At 40.2% G+C, this 21,200-nt stretch overlaps 1 protein-coding gene across 5 annotated transcripts; it reads left to right on the top strand.

Annotated features, from left to right (window-relative positions):
* Positions 1 to 7,030: 7,030 nt before the first annotated feature.
* Positions 7,031 to 20,107, top strand: LOC123957823 (zinc finger protein ubi-d4-like). 5 transcript variants are annotated; one of them, XM_046030895.1, is made up of 11 exons: positions 7,031 to 7,121; positions 8,567 to 8,727; positions 8,960 to 9,067; positions 9,244 to 9,437; positions 9,958 to 10,050; positions 11,012 to 11,096; positions 11,557 to 11,691; positions 12,336 to 12,467; positions 13,933 to 14,045; positions 14,322 to 14,403; positions 17,930 to 20,107. In XM_046030895.1, the coding sequence occupies exons 1-11, from the start codon at positions 7,090 to 7,092 to the stop codon at positions 18,013 to 18,015; spliced, it is 1,221 nt and encodes a 406-aa protein (XP_045886851.1). In that variant the 5' UTR covers positions 7,031 to 7,089; the 3' UTR covers positions 18,016 to 20,107. The 5 variants fall into 5 exon arrangements, with proteins under 5 accessions (XP_045886851.1, XP_045886850.1, XP_045886849.1 ...); XM_046030894.1 differs by having other exon boundaries at positions 9,241 to 9,437; XM_046030893.1 differs by having other exon boundaries at positions 8,960 to 9,118.
* Positions 20,108 to 21,200: the final 1,093 nt, after the last annotated feature.

Below are 21,200 nucleotides of genomic sequence, written 5' to 3'. Positions count from 1 at the left end.
GGCTTCGCAACGGGCGCAGGCAGCCCCCTCGAGAGCTGCCCGGGCGTGCTCCATCCCCTAACATGAGACACACATCTCATGAGAATCTCCATCCGTGATGTACCGAGGGCAAGAAAAAACACACCTTCTGTACATCTGGTTGCCGGACATGCTGGTAGACTTTTTCTTCAGGTAAGACACACTGCTTGTAGGACTGGAGCTTTCTTCAAACAACATACAGAGCGCCTGCTGAATAGAAAAAAGCTAATGATGAGTGTGTACAGGTGTGCTTTATACTCCTCCGGTTATTCCGTCACACCTTACCGTTCTAGCAACAAGCCAATAGGATTGGAGTGATTTCATTCACGTTCAGACCTGCTTCGCCTAGAGGCGTTCCCATAGTGTCGTAACCGACGCAGTGTCTCGTTCCCTCGAAGGGGAACATATAGATAATCAACTAATTATTAGGGTTTAGCAAGTACTCGGTTAAAACGAGTATCCGGTACAGATAGTTTCTATAAGTATCATCAGAGTAAAATGTGTCAATATCTGTTTTGTTATAAACTATAAATATATGAATATAAAAAAATCAATTACTATTCTCTGAAGCTCAGTTCTGAGGCTGTTCTGTAAATGGTTTTCTAATAAATATAGCAAGTTCTGATAGAAATTTTACTTCCAGTTAATACCACCCACTTATAGATTAAGCCCCGCCAGTTCTGAGTACAGTAATATTACACAATGTAATATAGATAGTTGTTTTAACTCACAGTATTAAGTTCAAACAACAAATTATCATTAATTAAATAAATTGTATAACGTAACATCATGAGTTGAAACAGAGCTTTTCTTAAAGTTGAGTTTACTCACATTTTTAAGGCAGCAATTGAACTTAAGTTTTTAAGTTGAACCACCTAGATAATTTCTACAGTGAACCTACAAGAGTGACATATTCTCTTTCTGTCTGCAGAGGTGAAATAAGTTTTACACATCCTTTGAGAAAGTGTCTTTATTTATTTAAAAGGAAACACAAACTTCAGGTGGCAATTCAAAATAAAAAATATAGTGTGATATAATGCAGTAAAGCTCTCAGGCATTCTGTATTACTGACAGATCTCCTGTATATCAACTTTTCTCATTTAATTTAATCCCTAGAGTCTTCATACATGTAGGCATACCTGAAGTAGTAAAGTCTTTTTGTATGTGGCACATTTTCACCAGTAACAGTGTAGCAATTATATTGCTACAAACAAAATGTAGCAATATTATTGCGAGTAGCCCCTGCTCTTTGAAGACCTGTGAGACAGGCTGCGTCATGAGAATTATTGCATATTAATATGGAAAATATTTTTGTTGCTGTTATTGGGTTACATTCGGGGCTACAGTCAAAACATCCGAGGCTAAAGCCCCGAAAAAAATTACCTGGCGACGCCGATGAACCACAGTAAAATCTCCCTTTTTTGCATTTTAACAAATATAATCCAGTTTTTACAAATTCGAAAGTGAGTTTCAGACAGCCTTAGGAGTTTCCTTAAAATGTCAAACACGCGCACACAGTCTTTGGTTCACATCAGTACAATTTAGATAAAAGCTCAGCAATTTAAGTTTCCCTTAACTTTCCCCTTAACTGCCGAATTGTAAGCTCAGCTAATCGAGGTGAAACTGACTTAATACTGCTGGGGAATTTAAGGTACTTTAATACTATTCACTGTATTTTATAGTCTCGTTATACAGTGTTAAATCCTTAATCTGTAAAGTAGAGTAAAAAGTACAATAATTACCTCTGAAATGGGCTGTTGGGCTATCCGTCAACGTTAGTTATCTGGTAGTAACTGCTGCCCTGGTATAAGTGTTTGCTGTATCAGAGCCAGCTTAATGTTAGCAAACATTAGCTTGCAAGCTAAATACAATTCACGATCTACGGCTGGTCACTGTGACAGTTTCAGGAAATCAGACCACTGAATGAGTATCATTCATCTCGTCTGAGGAACGCTATCGGTCTGGTCGACTGTCAGTGTGAATGAACGTAGATTGATCCACAAGGACTGTCTTCCTCTCCTGTCTGTCTGTCTCATGGTCAGACCCCTCATGAACGGGGAGGGGTGAGCTTATCATGGGTAACTATACTTGATAAAAGTTAACTGTTCACTGCGGGGCGACATTTAAGTTATATCTGACAGATTCCCCATAATATTAGGCTTAGGTTAGTTGGGAGGTAAAATCATAGTAGGCCTATTTGTAGTTTGTTTTCATTTGACTTCTCATCTGTAACTAAACTGTTCTGGCATATCATATGCATGGGTTATTTCCTGCATAATTGGCATCAAGGGCAAAATATTCATCTAAACTTAATAACTAAGCCACATTTCATCGCAAATATGTTAACCTTATGGCATTTGACCTAAACTTGAAGGGTATAGCTGTAATTTTGATGTGCACAGTGTTTTTAGTGTATATCTACTACTATCGCTGCCACTGCTACTTCTACTACTACTACTATGGAGGACCGATCCTGACACATTCAGAAATAAATACATAAATAAATAAATGCTCAATAAATAAATAAGCATCCGATTAAATACACAAAAAAATTAAGTACATAAATAAATGTCTATTTTAATTACCTTATTTATTTATTGTCCGTTATAATCTTCAACTTCATTTATTAATTACTTCTTTTTTAAATGTATTTATTTATGTGTGTGTTTTAATATTTTTGTCTGTTTTATTCTTGCGTTGCATTTTCTACCCTATTTATTTTCACCCATGGTATTTATTTCTGCCTGTCCTTTACATTTCTGTATACATTTCTGCCTCATTATGCAAATGAGGAGGGGCTGTGTCTCAAGGGGTGAACTTCTCTCCTATTGGTTGACCAGTCAGACGGGAGAGCTCTAGGCCTTCTCTGCCTGCACACATCAACTAGCTGCTCCTCACACAGTCAGATGGCTTCCTTCAGTGCGCTGAGGTGTTTAGCAGCTCTGTTTGAAGACAATACAACCAGCCATGTCTTCCTTCTCTTTTCATTGCTTTTCACGCTCTGACAGACAGTGTTTTCAGTTTGCTGCATGCATGGACACAGAACTGCGGTATAGGGAGAAGCACACGGTCAGCTGGCCGCAGCTAAATCTGGAGTGCACTCGTATTCAATTCTGTATGGTAAATTCAATTTTAAGGGAGCAGAGCGAGCTGACAGGCAGAGTTACAGACTTTTTCTGTCCGTTTCTCTCTTTACAAAGACGCATGTTGCAGTCTGACAGTCTTCTCTGAAGAGGGCAATGAAGTCTCAGTAGTACACGATGCGAGCACCACATACAACATCATTTATCAAATTACACAACGGATATACAGTATGAAAATAAGATTGATTGGATTATACTCACAGGAAGTATAAAACCTGTTACATACGTCTATTAAAAGTAAAATAACACATGTACTTTATTTTTTTGTGTATTTAATCGGATGCTTATTTATTTATTGAGCATTTATTTATTTATTTCTGTATTTATTTCTGAATGTGTCAGGATCAGTCCTCCATACTACTACTACTACTAATAATAATAATAATAATAATATAAAGTAAATTTTATCATCTTTCACAATTGTCATTTTGTCAATTGTGAAGGTAAATCCACAGTCAAGAACAAGTGACACCTTTTCATTTTAAAAAGAAACAGAGTAGATGCTTGTTAAAATCCATGGATTCAGTTAAAAGACATGAGTAAGCGGTTCTGTAGAAGGTTTGTTGATGTCAAACAAATACACCCCTCCTTTTCAGTGGTCCCTCAGAAGCAATGTTGTGTGGCAAGGTCCACACCACTTTCTTTTTTTTCCATTTACAGAGCCAGGGCTGTGTAGGAAAAACAGATTTTGTTTCAGAGCACTCGCAAAATGGAGAGAGAAACCGTGAGAAAATATTCGCTGAATTTCACAAAAAGTGCATTGGATTACAATAACTTACAATCCATTTAAGGACTAACATTTGTAAATCCGAAGACTTTTTAGGGATATTCATCAGCTACCTATTATGACAGACAGGGGCACCTCTTTGAAAATGGCACATCTTTTAAAATGTAGGCAAGAAGATCAGATACATCAATATAAACCTGCCTGCTGCCTATACACTGTAACAACACCAATGTTTAAAGGCATATCAGGATAACATATTTCTGGATTGTCCTTTTGAAATGTGGTCAATATTTTGTTATTTTATTATGTCAAGCACAGTCTATGCTCAAAGCACAGTAGGCTGCTTTAGGCGGCAGCATTTCACTGCACAATGTAGAGATATGTTGAGTATGTGACAAATTAAAACTTAAAAATAATACAACGGATGGTGTGGTGATTGGGGGTAAAGTGGTGTCAGCATAGACCAGGAAACAGAAATGAAGTTGGGGCAGTGTGATTTACATTTAAATTTACATTTACTCATTTGGCAGACGCTTTTATCTAAAGCTACTTACATTTGAGGAACAACATACAGGCATCAACAAAGCATCAATACAGTAAAAGATATATAAGTGACAATAGATAATAGTAACAGCAGCAATAAATACTAGTAAGAGCTAATAGCACATATGGCATCAATGGAGTAAAGATTTTTTCAAAGCAGATTTTTTTGCAGATGGTTTTGACACCAGTTACACTGCAGCAGCCATATTTTTCCAGTTTGGAAAGTAGAAGCAAAGTTGACAGTCCAGTTTACAGTGGAGTGTTTGTCCAGTCAGGAAAGGCTCATAATTACGTCTGGGTGAAAAGCAACTCTATTGTCCAGCCTACTTGAGCTGCCATCGGCGTCAAGCTAATTTATCTTTGAGGATTTGGTTTGCCATTTTCAAATGATGGAGGAAAAACCCCAACACATTAAAATAAAGACAAAGCAAATATATGTTTGTTTTTTGGGTTGACAATCATGTGAGATTCTGAGCTCCAATATAAACAAAAATGATGAAGGCGTTAGGACTCGTTTTCAATACTAGCTAGTATCTAGTAGCATTAATAACTAGATAACTGGTATCAATACTAGCTTGCTTTAAATAGACTTGATGCCAGTAAACAAGACGCCTCATGTTAGATTATGTTCTGGGCACTATTTGCTTCTCTGCTGCTGTTGTATGCATACAGTATGTACAACACACACCTTGCAAGTTCAGAGAATTCACACAATATACTGTACATTTATTTATTATCAAAAGCTGCCTTGTTTTTTAATATGCATGTGATTATCACAGAATAAAAAGAGAATAGTAAAATGCCAAGTGTTTGGCAAATCACTGGTAATGAAAATATATTCAGTAGTAGCCTATGATGCATTCCCCTCATGTGGAAGATGTTTTATGGGTGAAGAAAGTCTTCTACTGTGCTGACTTGAGTTGCCTCAGTGCCCTTCAGATTAGGTATGTTTTATGTTAGAAAGTGTCAGCATGTCCAGAACAATAGATAAGATGGAGAGTCTTGAGACTCCCCTGATAATAAAGACCTAAGACACCCTTTGAGACACCCTTTGATGTTGTTATCCCTCTGCAGATAGTATAAGAACTAGGTGATTTGAGCCTGTGGGGAAGTTGAGCCACCCCTTGTTTCTCAGCAAACATAGAAAAAATTGGTCATGTGACCACACATTTCTGAAGATTAATCCATTTTACTCACCCTGTAATGGAGAGAGGCCCATGGAATATGTGATAAGCACATTTATGATCAAAAAACTGTTTTTTTATGTTCAAGGAGTCCTGATTCTTGTGTCTGAACATGGATGGGATAGAATGGGGTAATTTGAGCCAAAAGACCTGGGGAAGTTGAGACAGATATTTGACTGTAATTTTAGATGGCATTCTTATGTATCACCAAAATGATGTGACATTATGTATTTTAGACCAGAAACCATCATGTCATGCTTCTATAAATGGAAGACAGACAGACTTCAACTCCTCTTGTGGATTTGGACAGAGTAGTGGGAGAGGTACAAAAATGGAAAGTCCATTCATCAGGTGGCACGGGACATGACGATAAACAGGATGACTTTAAAGCGATACATTGATATAAAACAACTAGGAGACATAGCTGCAATGTTTCACTACTAAATCCAATTAAATGTTGGGAACTGCCATTTGAGTTTGCATGATAAAATGCCATTGATGTCACCGACCCCCATGTGGCTCAACTTATCCCTCAAGAGTCAACTTTTTTTGGAAAGCCATATTCTGAAAACAGTTTATTTTACATCCAAATTGATTATTCCCAGAGATGTACTACATCCTAAAATATATGTACATATTTTAGTTGGACGTTACTGTCATGTCCTCACTTTAAAGACACCTCAAGTAAAAACTGGCTCAACTCACCCTGCTGTCCCCGACGTGATTTCTCGTCTGTGGCTGTGTCCGTGAGAATGCTGGACCAAGATCTTCTCTGTTAACAGATTTGTTTTGTATTAAACTCATATATTGAGGTATGGACAAATTAGGCTTTTAGTCATCTAAGTGAAATGTGACATCACTTATCTACAAGACCTTATAAATTATGATACACTTCTCTCCCCAACATCATATCATATAGTTGCTGTTAATATGGGGTGATTCTAGCCCTGATCATAATTGGTATTGCATCTGTACCAAGTTTTTTTTGAGGGATTACCTATAGATTTTAACGCAGGGCCCCTCTACAAGATTGCACAATAATGCAGGAACCAGCTGTCAGATTTGCAAGTGATTAAATAACCAAAACACCAACTGACAAACAGTGATAAGGATCTGACTGTATATCCATCTGTATAAAACAAGATCTGGCACCCCAGGCAGTTATCCACGTTGACAGGTTGGTAATTCAGCAAGAGAACATTTTGAATAGATTTGTTGAATAGGTTTTGGACACCAATTCAACATATGAATTAAGGGGTTCTAAGTTGAGTTTGTTAAACATAATTTGTGTCATCAAAATAATAATGCTATTATCTGTTAAAACATCTTTAGTGTCTGCTGCATTGATCAACAGGATCATGTGGTTAGTGGCTGTTTATAGTGCGCTTCGTGTTTTTCACCCTGGGAGGCAGTAACGCTCGCTAACGCCTGTGCGCAGGCGCAGTGGCACTTCACACAACCGCAATAAGCAAATATGGCGGCGGCCGTCGACAGTGTTGTGAAAGTGTAAGTTTACCTTTATTTATTGTAAGAGTTAAACAAGCAGCCACACAGATGTGCGTGTGCGGTTGATTAATCATTATGTTACTGCAGAGCGCAGAAATCTGTAAACATCGCATCCTCAATCTTGAATACAATATTTGTCCCAAGAGAATAACGTTATCCACTGAGCTAAGGTTAGCTTGTTAGCTGTGGGCAAATACAAATGAGGCGAGCCCATTGTGGAGCTGTGTCTTAGCCACTACTTATTCCGAACTTAGCTACTCAGGGTTGTGTTTAAGGTGGTGTTACACTCAATATATCCAAACTGTTGCTAACCAGCCGCCTGCAGATGAAGAGAGAGGACATTTGCCAGTAACCTGTCAGCTTGGCGGGTGCTTTGTTGTGACGAGAGGCTTGCTAACAATCAACCTTTTGTTCTGACATCCCTCCATCGATACTGTTGGTGTTAGGCATAGTACTGAAGTCAGGCTCGGTTATGTGTCCCTTTTAATAAACGCAAAGGTCGTTCAGTCAGAGCAACAGTGTGTGAGCTGTAGAACATTGCGACAAATTGGTTTCGAGAGTGAAGCCGAGGATAAATAATGTGTTTGTGAGAAAGGGCACTTACTCGTGTAACGTGACCATAGTAATTATTATTCATTTTAGTTACACCGAAGATGGCCGCCATATTATTATAGTAGTGTTAATGTTAATAAATCACAAAGGGGGTGGACGTTAGAATTATGAATTACAGTGTATGAGAAAGGTGCAACATGCAAGCAAAGTAGCAGTAAAGCCATTGTGGTTACATTGCTTCTCTGTGGTGCAGTGCTACAAAGTGTGTGATCACAGAATCAAAGCAGTTTTGTTAACTGTGGCACAGTGTAGATGTGTCAGCCACAAGACCCTTCAAGAAAATTTGTTTTATTATGAAAGTGTCCCTAACTGTGTGGTGTGCAAAAACATGTTATCAGAACCCAACTGATAAAGTGGCTGTGGGATATTCGCTTATTGCAGAATATATTTGTGTCTGCAGAGATATGTTGGCAGGTAAAGAACAAGAAAGTTGTTAAAATAACATAAATAACAAAGATGTTTTTGAGGTAAAAACAATGATACTAATACATAGTTTGTTGACCAGAGAGCACTTAAAAGTCTTTTTTTAGCTGTAATATGTCCCATTTAGTACATACCTTGGTCATAATTAAGAAACAAATTGAAAAGGATTTTAACAAGATGCAGTTGAGTGCGACAGAACAAGCCATCAAGTGGCTAGTCATTCGTCAAGCTGTTATCCACAAGGTCAAGAATGATCTTTGGCACTCAAATTTAAAGGCATGCTATTTTTGTGTATACAGTGTTTTACTATTTATTATTTCAACTCTTTTTAATTTGCAGTATTCATCCAGGAATGATTTTTAACTGATCTGTGATATTAGACCTGTCTGTGTCCAACTTCCACCTTTCAGGCTGGGGGAGCAGTATTACAGAGATGCCATGGAGCAGTGTCATAGTTACAACGCTCGCCTGTGTGCTGAGCGCAGCATCCTCATGCCTTTCCTGGACTCTCAAACTGGTGTAGCCCAGTCCAACTGTTACATCTGGATGGAGAAGAGACACCGGAGTGCAGGTATGTAACAGATCATTCATCATTATCAGTAACTAACTGAATTGATATATCATGATGATATAATAAAATCATATTATTTTACAAATACTCAAATACGCAAACTGTAAAAAAGGACATGACTTTTGTTTTATATGATTTTTAATATTTATTATATCTATTTAGAGTTATAAGTGCTGTAAATCACGCCAATACGTACTTTACCTGCTATTTGTATTGTTCTGTCTCTCATCAGGTGTAGCTCCGGGGCAGCTGTACACCTACCCAGCCCGTCGCTGGAGGAAGAAGCGGCGTTCTCATCCCCCTGAGGACCCCCGCTTGGCCTTCCCTCCTCTCAAAGCAGGTATCAGCTCTGGTGGAACAACTTGTCTCCCACCGCAAAAACAGTCAAGGGGTTGGTTTCATTCATGCTGATAAATCTTAGTATTTCTGTTAATTCATTTGTCTGTGTGTATGTCTGTTGCTGTGGTCATGTCATGTCAATGCAAGCATTACTGTTTTGCTTTGTGTGTGTAGCAGATTTGGAGCTGGGTCTGAAGCGTGACGCGTTGGGGACGGTGGATGGCAGCAGTCTGGAGGCCCTGCTGAAGGGGGAGCCCCTCGACAGGAGAAGTGGAGTGTCGGACATCCGTGGCCCTGAGGATGATTCGGCAACCGTGGAGCCTCCTGCCACCTCGGCGACCACTCACACATCCTCTGGGCGCGTCCGTAAGGTCTGGCTCAAAGCTGAACTCTCACGTTTTCTGCCAATACAACTGACATAAAAATATATACATAATATATAACTAATGACATACACTTCCATCATGTAAATGTGCCAGATTTAGCCATCCTGGCTAACTTTCATCTGCAGGCCCTGGCAGGTTGATGGCATATAAAAAACATAAAAGAAAACATACAAGAGCACAAAAGCACAGACAAAATAGTAAAACAATGACATAAGCACTACCCCAGATTATGACAACGTGTTTGATAGTCCACTGTTTTATAGATTTGGAGAAAGGAGTTGTTCTTAGTTCTATGGCTATATGCTCCAGGTGAACTTCACCCAACAGATTAAAACAAACACACAGTGAATGTGAATGTCAATGTGAATGACAAAAGTTGACAAAACAGTTAAACAACTTGGTGTCAAGTTCTTCCCAAGCGTCAAACTCTAAACGCTGGCTCAAAAATAAGAAGGAGTTTGTACATTCAGTACACTGAGACCTAATCCTGATCCTCTCACTGCAGAGAGTCCTGGACCACGACGACTACTTGGACGACCTGGATGACGAGGACTTTGAGGACGAAACCCCCAAGAGACGAGGCAAGAGCAAGTCCAAGGTGAGTGTTGTGTCTTTTTCTGCAGTACGTTCCCCGTGGGATCCCAGAAGATCAGTATGAAAATACCACAGTGGAATCAGCGGAAACCAGTCAGTATGATCACGGTCAGTTTCAGAGGTAGAGCCAGAGTTGCTTCCGGAGAGATTTGAGGTCAGTTTTATTTACATATTGTGGTTCACAGATGTTTGATTTCATCATTTGTTGCAGTTTGTTTTAGAACAGAAGACGTGTTAAAATGACGGAAAATCAAACAACCACAGTGGCAGTTACAGCTATTGTAACAATTACGGCTATAGTTACAATAGTTTTAATTCTCCTTTTCTTAAAGGTGGTGTTTGCATTTACTTTTGTCAAATTCAGTGAATATTTCCTCACGGTCCGCTAGCTGTCTGTTCTGTATTTGCGCAGAAAGGTGTTACTCTGTAAATGGGAAACAAACAAAGTTGCTTGGACTTACCAACACTATTCCAGCTGTTGTCTGGAGCTGGTGTGCTCGTCCTCTCTGCATGTTTGCTTCGCAGCAGCAACTGTTACAACAGTTTGCTAACCCACAAATTAGCTAACATTAGTCACAATAATTGCTACGTGTTGTTCGCCCTACATCATGGTATTTGTAGTGGTATTGGATTTCTCCAGATTCGCATACCCCACCTTTAACCACAATATGGCAGTTTCTTTTCTGCAGTGCAACTGCCAACTTAACTGTGCTGTGTTATTATTACTCTCAAGAAAAAGATGCTGTTTAAATCTGGATTTTTTTTCTATTTATTTCTCTTCATTTCAATGATGGGCCTAAATTGTACCTGCGTGTTTGTCTGTTTTGAATAGACTTCCCCATCATAGCCTTTGTGGTTCTTGTTTTGTATCTTAAGTTCTTTCTTAAGTTCAATCTATTTAAAAAAAAAAGTGAATTTATTTTTCACTTGTATCGTCTATCTCAACTGTTAAATGGGTTCTTTAGGGTCGCAGTGACAAGAATGGCAAGAAAAAACAGGAGGCTGCAGCTGCAGCGCTGGAGGAGAGGGACAAGCCATATGCTTGCGACAGTAAGTGGAAGATTCCTTTGCAACGTCCGTGTGTCATGCATGTCAGCAAGAGGGGCTTTTGCTTTTTCTCCTGAAAGACAAAAACAACCCTTCTGCCATGCATGGTGTGATCTGAAAGACCCCATCTGGAACTTAAGTTTTACATCATAGAAATTGGTAAAGTTGCCCGCCTGAATGCGTTTATTTTTTTTTTTTTGCCGCTTCGTGTGTGCTCTGTAACTTTCTGCTGGCCATAGCTCACTGTGCAAAAGCTCACTTCCAGTGTATGAGTTTGCTACTAGCGCGTCAACCAAAAATGAACCTTGTGCAAATAACATTTTTTTTAAATGAAGCCGGTTGTCGGGTGATTGCGTACTGAACAGCGCACTTTTGTGGTTCCATCTTGGGCCTTTTTGCACGGTAATAAGAATGAGCCGCCATCACTATAACATTTTTCTGTGACCGTGTGTGTGTGTGTCAGTCTGTGGGAAGCGCTACAAGAACCGCCCTGGCCTGAGCTACCACTATACACACTCTCACCTGGCCGAGGAGGAGGGCGAGGACCGCGAGGAGATCGAGGCACCACCCACTCCTCGCCAGCCTGAAGAGCAGAAGAGTGAGTCACTCTCTAGTGCTGAGAGAGAGACAGAGAGAGAGAGGGGAGGGAGGTGTGGTTGCATGCCATTTAGCATGTATGTGTTTGTAAAAGGGAAGTCTCTCTCTCATTAATTTTTATTTTTTGTTTTTTTGTTCCGCTCCTTTTATTTTTTTGATTTTCATGATCATTTTGAATCCCAAATTTGGGATTATTCTGAGTGTTCCTGACTGAAACATGCTTGCACAGTTGGGATTCCTGGCATTTTTTTCAGCATATCATCCATCTTTTTTCCCCCCTCTCATATGCATCGCATTGCTATTTTCTTTTGTGCACGCGACACCGTGTTAGCCAAAACATTCAACAAGTGCGTTTTGTCAGTTGTCACTCATTCATTAGTTTGGATCATGATTCAATACATCATCAGCCAGTTACACAGGTAAAAATTGATTTGGCTGCTGTGGCATGAACAGGTTTGTAACACTGTGCTTCAGAGTTGAAAATATTTGATTTATAAACAGTATTATACTACACTTAGACAAACAATGACAGTTTTGACATGTTCATCTTGAAGAAGATATTTGACTCATCTTCCTCAATAACTCAGGTTAAAGTGACAGATCTAATGTGCACTGAATGGTTTCTTCACTCATTCTCCCACTTAGCAACTAAGAAGGGTCCCAATGGGCTGGCACTGCCTAACGATTACTGTGACTTCTGTCTGGGAGACTCCACCTTAAACCAGAAGACCGGCCAATCAGAAGAGCTGGTGTCCTGCTCAGACTGTGGACGCTCAGGTATGAACTCGTCATGTTCATGTAAGCTCCGCCCCACCTTAGTTACATTTGCTATGCCTGTAGAGCTTTCTATCTCAGATGGCACATATGCAGTTTACAGGGTTAACAGTGTCCATTTTTATCATTGAAATTCATTGTAATTAATGGGTTCTAGATTTTAGAAACAGAGGTAGACAAAAACAGCCTTGTCATTTCATACCAGCAATATCAAAAGAGTCAGCGTCCTCACCAGTTTATGATACATGTAGAAGACATGGATGGAAGATAAAAATCTTTTAGGATGAGGATTAAACGTTGTGTTCAACAAACATAACGCTATGTCAGGAAACACACAGTGGATTAGAGCTGGACCGATAAATCAGCGTGCCGATATTATTGGCCGAGATGAGCTACTTGCAGATAAATCGGTGTCGATAAATGACAATTAAAAAAGAAAGAGACGAGAGAGAGACGGATCGTGTGAGTGTTGAGGGCACTCTGCGTGTTTGATACGCCACAAAAACACCACAGAGCACAGCAGTCAGCTGTACTGTAAAAAAATTAACTACACTATGTCATGTTGTCTTGGTGAGGTCTCGTAACTACACATGACAAATGGATAATCTTAGTTTATGTTATCAGATTTTAAAATCCTCAAATATCAAAATCGGTATCGCTCTTAAAAATCTCACATCGTTCCAGCCCTACAGTGGATATGCTAGTCGTGACTTTGATTAAACGTAATATGCAACCCCACAAACGAATGTAAATATTTGGCTCATTTCTTGGGAGTAATGTTCGATTACTGCTGTAAGTAACGCTAATGTTCGCATCGTATGTTAAGAAGAAGAAGAAGACGACATACTTTATTAATCCCACAAGGGAAATTCAATGTTCTCACTCTGGTGTTATTATTGTTATTAGTATACACACAGGTCTGAAATACACACACATGCGTAGAAACATCACACGGAGAGATGTCAGAGTGACTGGGCTGCCACTCAGTGCGGCGCCCCGAGCAATTGGGGGTTCAGGGGCTTGCTCGAGGCCACCTTCAGCAGTGCCCAGGAGGTGAACTGGCACCTCGCCAGCTACCAGTCCACGCTTCACAACTCTAGTCTGAGCTGGACTTGAACTGGCGACCTTCCGGTTCCCAGCCTAATCCTTACAGACACTTACTTACACTTTTGTCTTTTTGGTCTTTGAAACACTAGAAGAAAAGACACCACGCACCATATATTTGAAATGCTGATTACCACTCACTACAGCCCCATGCACAGCTCATCATCATGGGAAAAAATTAAAAGCTTGACAGCCCAGCTGCGCCTTTTCACAGTTGTCAAACTACAATTACCCGATGGCTCTTCAGAAAAGGGGTTTTAGTTAACAGTCAGTTGAGCCCTAATCATGTCAACTCATCAAGGAACTAGGTGGTCATAACTAGTGCACGGTTCACGGTTATTTTTATGTCCTCTCCTTCCTGCAGGCCACCCAACATGCCTGCAGTTCACACCAGTCATGATGGCTGCAGTGAAGACCTATCGCTGGCAGTGCATTGAGTGCAAATGCTGCAACGTTTGCGGCACCTCAGAGAATGATGTGAGCCTTTTTTTATATTTCCATCATATGTGTCAGAAGTGGTCTCTGTGTTTCCCAAAAAATCTTGCTGTGGATAGGCCTCTGCTAAAGACATTGTCGAGCCCAGTTAAAATAAAGTTTTTTTTGTGTGTAAAATGACATGTAGACTTAGTGTGGGCAAAAGGCTGAAATGGACAGAAAGGGAGGAGAAAGCGAGTGAACTGTCTCACTTTCTCTGCTTGTTGAATTTTCTCTTGGTGCTCTAATCAGTAGACTGAACATGATGTGTTTCTGTAGGACCAGCTGCTGTTCTGTGATGACTGCGACCGAGGCTACCACATGTACTGTCTAAGTCCCCCCATGACCGAACCACCAGAGGGTAAGCTGACGCCGAACACTTCACTGCAGAGGTTTACATTTTGTCATTTGGCAGACAAAGTTAACAGATATCCCCTGATATCATCCCTTTGTACTGGGTTAAAGACATGAAGGTCACCCTCATCCAAGATATCCACGGTCACCAGCAGGGCACCTACAATCCATCTGGTCTGATCTGTTGCCTTATACCCTGAGAGTTCTCAGATATCTTCACAGGACTGTGTGCTCTCTTCCTCACAAATGCATTCTTAAGAGGCCTGCCGCACATTGGTAGTATCCAAGCTACAATGTCAAATAGAAGCCTTAATTCCTTGTTAATTAGGGTTGTGAATTAAAAAAATATCCTAGCTTTTGGTAAAAGTAAGATTAACTAGAACTGCAAGCAGTTATAAGCGGGGTCCAAGCCTCCCGGCGCAAGCCGCCCCCCCTGGCCCCGCGGAGGGTGCGCAAGTCGGGCCGGGCGCGCCGCTGGTTTACTGCATAAGGTCCACCAAAATTGTCATGTGTGATCAAGGCCCCATGGGGAACAATTGCCCCAAATTTGGTATCAGTCGGAGTTGTGGAGATGTAAAATGCATGTACGTCTGTGGGATTTTTTTGAATAGCGCCAACTAGGGGCTAACTGTACTAAATTTTGCACAGCCCCTCAGGGGGGCATGCCACATAAGGTCCTCAAGTTTTGTGTTGATCGGCCTTTCCAAGCCTGAGATATGTTATACTTGCTGTTTTTAGCGTTTTCGCAAATATTTGTTGGCTTGCAATTGGGACATTTTTTGTCAGATCAAAATTCCCTCTACGAACTTTGTTCGGCTCGGTCCAGAGATGGTCCGTGCCAAATTTCGTGCTGATCGGACTTGCAGCTTCGGAGGAGTTAATTAAAATAGGTTTTCCAGTTTTCGTGATGTAGCGAAATGAAAACGTCATCGCACAGAGGCGTGTCCTATATCATAAGAATTGGCAGCATCCCTGAAACACGTAGACATAAGGTTTATGAATGTGCAGTGTAGTGGCGCGTAGTTATGAGGCAAAATGTCCTTTGTTTGAAAATCCCATTGAAATGAATGGGATTGTCCGAGCACATTTGAGCTTTGATTATAGCGCCACCTTTTGGCCGAATTACACCAAATTTTTCAGGTGTTATCAGGGGCCCATGGGGAACAATTGACCAAAATTTGGTGTCAATCGGACTTGTGGTTATGGAGATATAAAATGCATGTAAGTCAATAGGATTTTTTTTAACGTCTTTAATCTGCAATAACAGCGCCACCTATGGGCATTGGGTGAAGTTTGGTGCCTGTAGTAAGGGGACCATGCAGAAGAATTTGGCTTAGGTTTCATGTCAGTGTGACTTGTGGTTATAGTGGAACAATTTTCTTGGATTAAATAGCGCCCCCTAGGGGCGAGTTGCACCAAATTTTGCACAGGCCCTCAGGGGGATCAAAATTTCCTCTACAAACTTTCATCAGCTTGGTCCAGAGATTATCCGTGCCACGTTTGGTGTCAATCTGACTTGTGGCTTCAGAGGAGTTAATTAAAATAGGTTTTTCAGTTTTTGCGAAAAAATAGTCTAGGCGGAAATGGGTGTGGCCTGTACCATGAGATTCAGCTCGATCCCCCGAACGCGTGGATATAAGGTTTTTGATATCCGCCACTGTATGTGGGAGTTGTAGCGATTTGAATGTGCCAAACTTTGGACCTTGCTTGTAGCGCCACCTAGTGGTCGAAGTGAGCAAATTATTTCGCATGCCGTCGTCTCATGGGCCTGAACCTACCCTGTGAGTTGCGCGTCCCTCGCACTTACCGTCTAGGCTGCAGTAGTGGAATTAGGCGAAAATGTACGGAAGAATAAAAAATAAATAAATAAAAATCCGAGCGAAAACAATAGGGTACTGGGAACCGCGATGCCATGCATTCGCGGGTTCCCAGCCCACTCGGGCTTGGACCCCTAATAATAAAAACGAGAACGATTACAATAGGGTTTCCAGCCGCTTCGCGGTACTGGACCCCTAATTACCCTGATTTGTAATGCACTTCAGAACACTAATAGAAAAGCTGTTTTTTCTTTGGATGGTGACCAAGACAGCATAAACAGATTAGCTTTGATTACGTTTACAGAACAGAATTCACAGTTAAGTTGTGTTCATAGTTGATAGTTGACATTGTGAAAGGGTTCACTTATAGTGATGAACATACAAAGAATTATCACCTGAATCTGCAGTTCTCCTCTGCTGTACAGCGAGTTTTAGTGCATTGTTTAGCTGTCTGGCCCACACCTGTTCTAGTTCACTCTCATCGCTCTTCTAGCGCCGATATATATCTGCTAAATACCCACTGCACTCTACCTGCTCAGCACCAAACAACAGACAGACACAGTGACTAGCTGCTGAACATAGCAGAGCATTTAGTAGCTTAAACAGATATTTGTCTCAGGAGTTGGTAGAGACCAGGAACAGAGCTAAGAGGGCTAGGGCTGGACCCAAATATTTGAATATTTGCTTGTTGGATAGGTATTCGATTTTCAATTTTGGGATTCTAATGTTCAGGGTTTTTTGCATGCAGACCCCTGACCTCCTCTCACAGCAGTGAACGTAACGCAGTTCACATTAAAGTTCACATTCATTACAGATCAAAACAGTCAAATAGCCTATATTTTAAAGTTAATCAAACTGTACAAACAACAACAACATAATGAACTAATTGAAATAATTATTTTAGGCCTATTGTAGAAGAAGAATATTTATATCCTATAATAAAAGTTAAAAGCAAATTTTGCGTAATAAGGTGTTTTAGTTTCTCTACCGGAAATGGCGCTCATCCCGTCTGCCCTCCCTGGGCTGACCCTTCCGCTAAACTATTCCCTTATTCCGGACCGCTCTGCACAGCAGCCACAAACCCTGTTCTGCACACATCTAGTCTTTCAGTCTGCCTGGCTCAATATCCAAACCCTGTTATAAATGTTCCTCTTTAATTTAACTCCAGTCTCCTTCCTCTCTTAGTCCTGCACTTGGGTCTGCTAGCCTAGCCATAACAAAGTTAAAAACAAATTGGTAATAATATCTTGCTGTTTTAGTTAGCCCACGCTATGAGAATAAAGAAACGGGGTGCGCGCTCTCTCTCACTCACTCACACTCACACACACTCACACTCATGACCGCCGTTATCTCTCCCCCATTGGATTCTCCCTCACTCATGTCATTTGCTGAACTTCTGGGCATTCATCCTTCTTCTGCTGTTCTACTGCTCGTGAAATGACAGCCTGCTTATCAACAGACGTCTAAACGATCTCCGTAACGTGACTTTTTCAATATTTACCATCGAAGCTTCTAAGCTCAAAAAATGGTATTCGGGCCAGCGCCCAAAGAGAATTGACACTTCTGAAAATCTGCTGTGACCTCTTCCCTCAGACCTGCACTGAGTTGACCAGTGCCTCAACCAACGATTGCTTTCATTATCGATTCATCTCGACTAGCCAACGATGTATTTCTACACCCTCGAGCCCTGCCTCACCGTGTTTATCTGTTTTCCAGGGAGCTGGAGCTGTCACCTGTGCCTGGCTCTGCTGAAGGATAAAGCCTCCATATACCAGCAGAACCAGAGCTCCACCCCTGAGTGACACCATAGCAGCAAGTCCCGCCCCAGCAGTCACAGGACCCCACCCCTGATGGAAAACGTCAGACCTCCTCCCAGTCCAGAGCTCCGGGCTCTGTCCAGATGTAGCTGAGCCAGATCGCAGATCAGCTTTTGAAGTCTTAATATCTACAGCGTCAGTGGGGGGATCAGTCAACATGGGGATCAAACTATCACTACCAACCTGCCTGCAAAGCCCCCGAGGCTCGCCGTCAAACACATACATATACAGTATAGACACACACACACACACTCTCCTGGACTGTTACACACACTAGATACAGAGACAGAGAGCATGCAGTAACCATTGTAACTGCTGTCTCCATGGGAGCTCCCAGGAGCAAACGGATTAGCATCAAAGCTAATTTTCTCCACCCTTTCACACTCAAAGACACAGTGCGGACTGTCGAGACAACACAGTTTCTTTTCTGCCAAATTATCTATTTTTTCTCCCTGAATGTGGGAGAAAGAAAAAATCCCCACGTATATGGCTGAGGATTATTATTATTATTATTACTATTGTTATTGTTCTGGTTACTAGTGGACTTTTGTAGTGGCATTTGTCTGTGTACTTTGTCTGATCCATCTTAATCTTTTGAAGAGGTTTCCCTTGAGGGGGAGCCGGTCTGTGCCAAGGTCCACCATCATATGAAATACACACAACAATCACCCATGGAGCTTATCAAAATCATGTAAACCATTTTAAATTAGTAGTACAGAGATTATAAAACAAAGTTGTAATTTTTTTTGCCAATAACAAGAATTTGACTCATTAAGCTGTTAGCACAAAATCTTTTGGCTTTTCTACTTTGAGGTTGCACCAAAACCAACTTTTCATTGCTGATTCTGTTACTAGGCAGATAGGTTACTTTAACCAAACACTATAGTTGGCTCATGATACAAAAACATATAGTAAAATGTCAGTCTTCAGCATTATTTCTCAATCAAACAGGTCTAAATTTATCTTATTTTGAAAAACCTGACTCAGATAATGCTGTTTTATCAGAGAAGCTGACACGCGAACACGGAAAACTAGTAATCGTAAAGGTGCATCGTTTTCTCAAAGATGTTTTGTGCTAGCTTTTTCGAAACCGTTTGGCAGCGACATCATCCTTCACAAGTTGTTTTCAAACGGCTGCTGTCAGACCGGCGACTCATTCACAACCTGTAGCTGCTTTTATCATTTGTCCCACTGAGGCAGATTTGCATGCAGATTGCACCTGTATGAATGCGCACACACTCTCTTCACAAGTGTTTTTATTTTGTTATATTTTTTTTTTTACATTTTATATTACCTGATATTCCATTGGTACTGGGAGTTTTTTCTAGTAGAATTTTGTAAAGTCTATGGTATAGCAAACACTTCAAGTATATAGCTCCTAATGCATTCTATGTACTGTATTGACTTTTTCTATTTTTGTTATGACTGTGACATGTTTGAATTTATTTGATTATTCTGATATGTCAGACCTCCATTATGAGTATTTGTAAAATGATGTACTTTGTTGTACTATTTTTATTTTTACATTTCTTTGGTATCAAAACCGATTTAGCCCGACTGAAATAAAAATCACTTTGAATTATGTGTCCATTGTAACTGCTTTAAATACTGAATCATTTAAATTCCATAATGTAGTTGATGTATATTTTGATCAGCTGATGGCTGCCTGTGCTGCAGATATTAATACTGTGCTGTTTCTGTAGTTGGGGCCCGGTTTGTGTTCGTCCACACTACCAACTCATTTTAAGCAAGTCTTAAGTATCTTGTCTGTTCACACTAGAAAACAAAACGCTCAAAGGAAATGGAAGAACTACTCAAATGTAATAACTAATTGTGGACAGAGGCAAGACAACCCCGGGAAAAGTTAGCAAAACAAAAAATAAGTATTAAATCTTTGGAAAAACATCCTGAAATGTGGAATTTAATTTGCAAACAGCATTGTAAAAGTACTTTGAAGTCCATGTTGTGTAATTTCCTGTCACTACAAAACATTTAAGCATGTAGATTATTTCTACACTAAGCAAAAATTGTGTACTATGAATATTATATACTGTATAAAGCAATGGTGGAAGGGTAACTGTTACATTTATTTGTGTAGTTACTTTGCATTCTAATTTTTCTCAGTCTCTTTGGTAAATTGGTTCTCTGATGAATAGTCTTACCACCCAAAACATGTAGGCATAAGTTCATTGCATTGGGGTTTTTTGTTTTTTTTGTAAACTTGTCCTGAATTGATGAAAATATCTGTTGTTATGTGGATGAGAATCTGTGGACCTGACAGACAGGAACATCAGCTTAATGGGTTTCCCATGTTTACATTTGTAATTTTGTATTTTTTTCTGTAAAACATTTTAGTCTTTTTCTTTTTTGTATCACCATGACATGTTCTGTCAACAAATTACAGTACATACAGTAAAAGCGCGACTTTGAGTCCTGTCCAATCTCTTGCAATGTATAACTTTGTACTGTACTGATATGTGCCATACAGAAAAAGTGCAGACTCGTGCATTTTCAATCATTGGCATCAAAACCTTAGCCATAGTTTACATTAGAAAATACTTCGAGTGCACTGTTATGTTCACAACAGGGCTAAACATTTTGACTATCTTGTTTGTAAATAGTGACACAAGGACTTATCATTCTGATGTCACCGACATGATCACTCACATAAAGATTTACTTTTGAGAGATGGACTATGTATTTTGAGCAAGTAACAGGCTTTTGCTGGTATTCCATCTGTTTTGAGAAATGCACTTACTGTTTCACAGATGTTAAGGCTGATTCGAGAAATGTACCAAAGTGACTGAGAAAAACAAAATATTGACTTCACAAGCTACCCAGGAGTGTGTAAAATAACTCAAATTAGCTGCACCTTTACCAGCTGTATTAAAGTAGGGGACACATTAATGCATCAATAGTTAGAATCCAGTAAAATAATGTACAGTACATTATTCTGAATTGGGCCATTCTGCATAATGGGTAAGTTTACTTTTCCTTTTCTTTTTTTGACTTAAATTAGTGCAAATGTGGGAAAGAGAGAGGGGGTGACATGTAGCAAAGGGCCCAGGACTTTTATGTGTAACAGAGTACTTCTACTCTGCTGCTACTTTTGCCTAAGTAAAATATCAGAGTACTTCTTCCACCTCTGGTATAATGTATACAAATAGTAT

The sequence above is a fragment of the Micropterus dolomieu genome, linkage group LG19 (assembly GCF_021292245.1).
Source record: "Micropterus dolomieu isolate WLL.071019.BEF.003 ecotype Adirondacks linkage group LG19, ASM2129224v1, whole genome shotgun sequence".
NCBI classification, from domain to species: domain Eukaryota; kingdom Metazoa; phylum Chordata; class Actinopteri; order Centrarchiformes; family Centrarchidae; genus Micropterus; species Micropterus dolomieu.
This window is presented reverse-complemented; position numbering and strand designations above follow the sequence as displayed.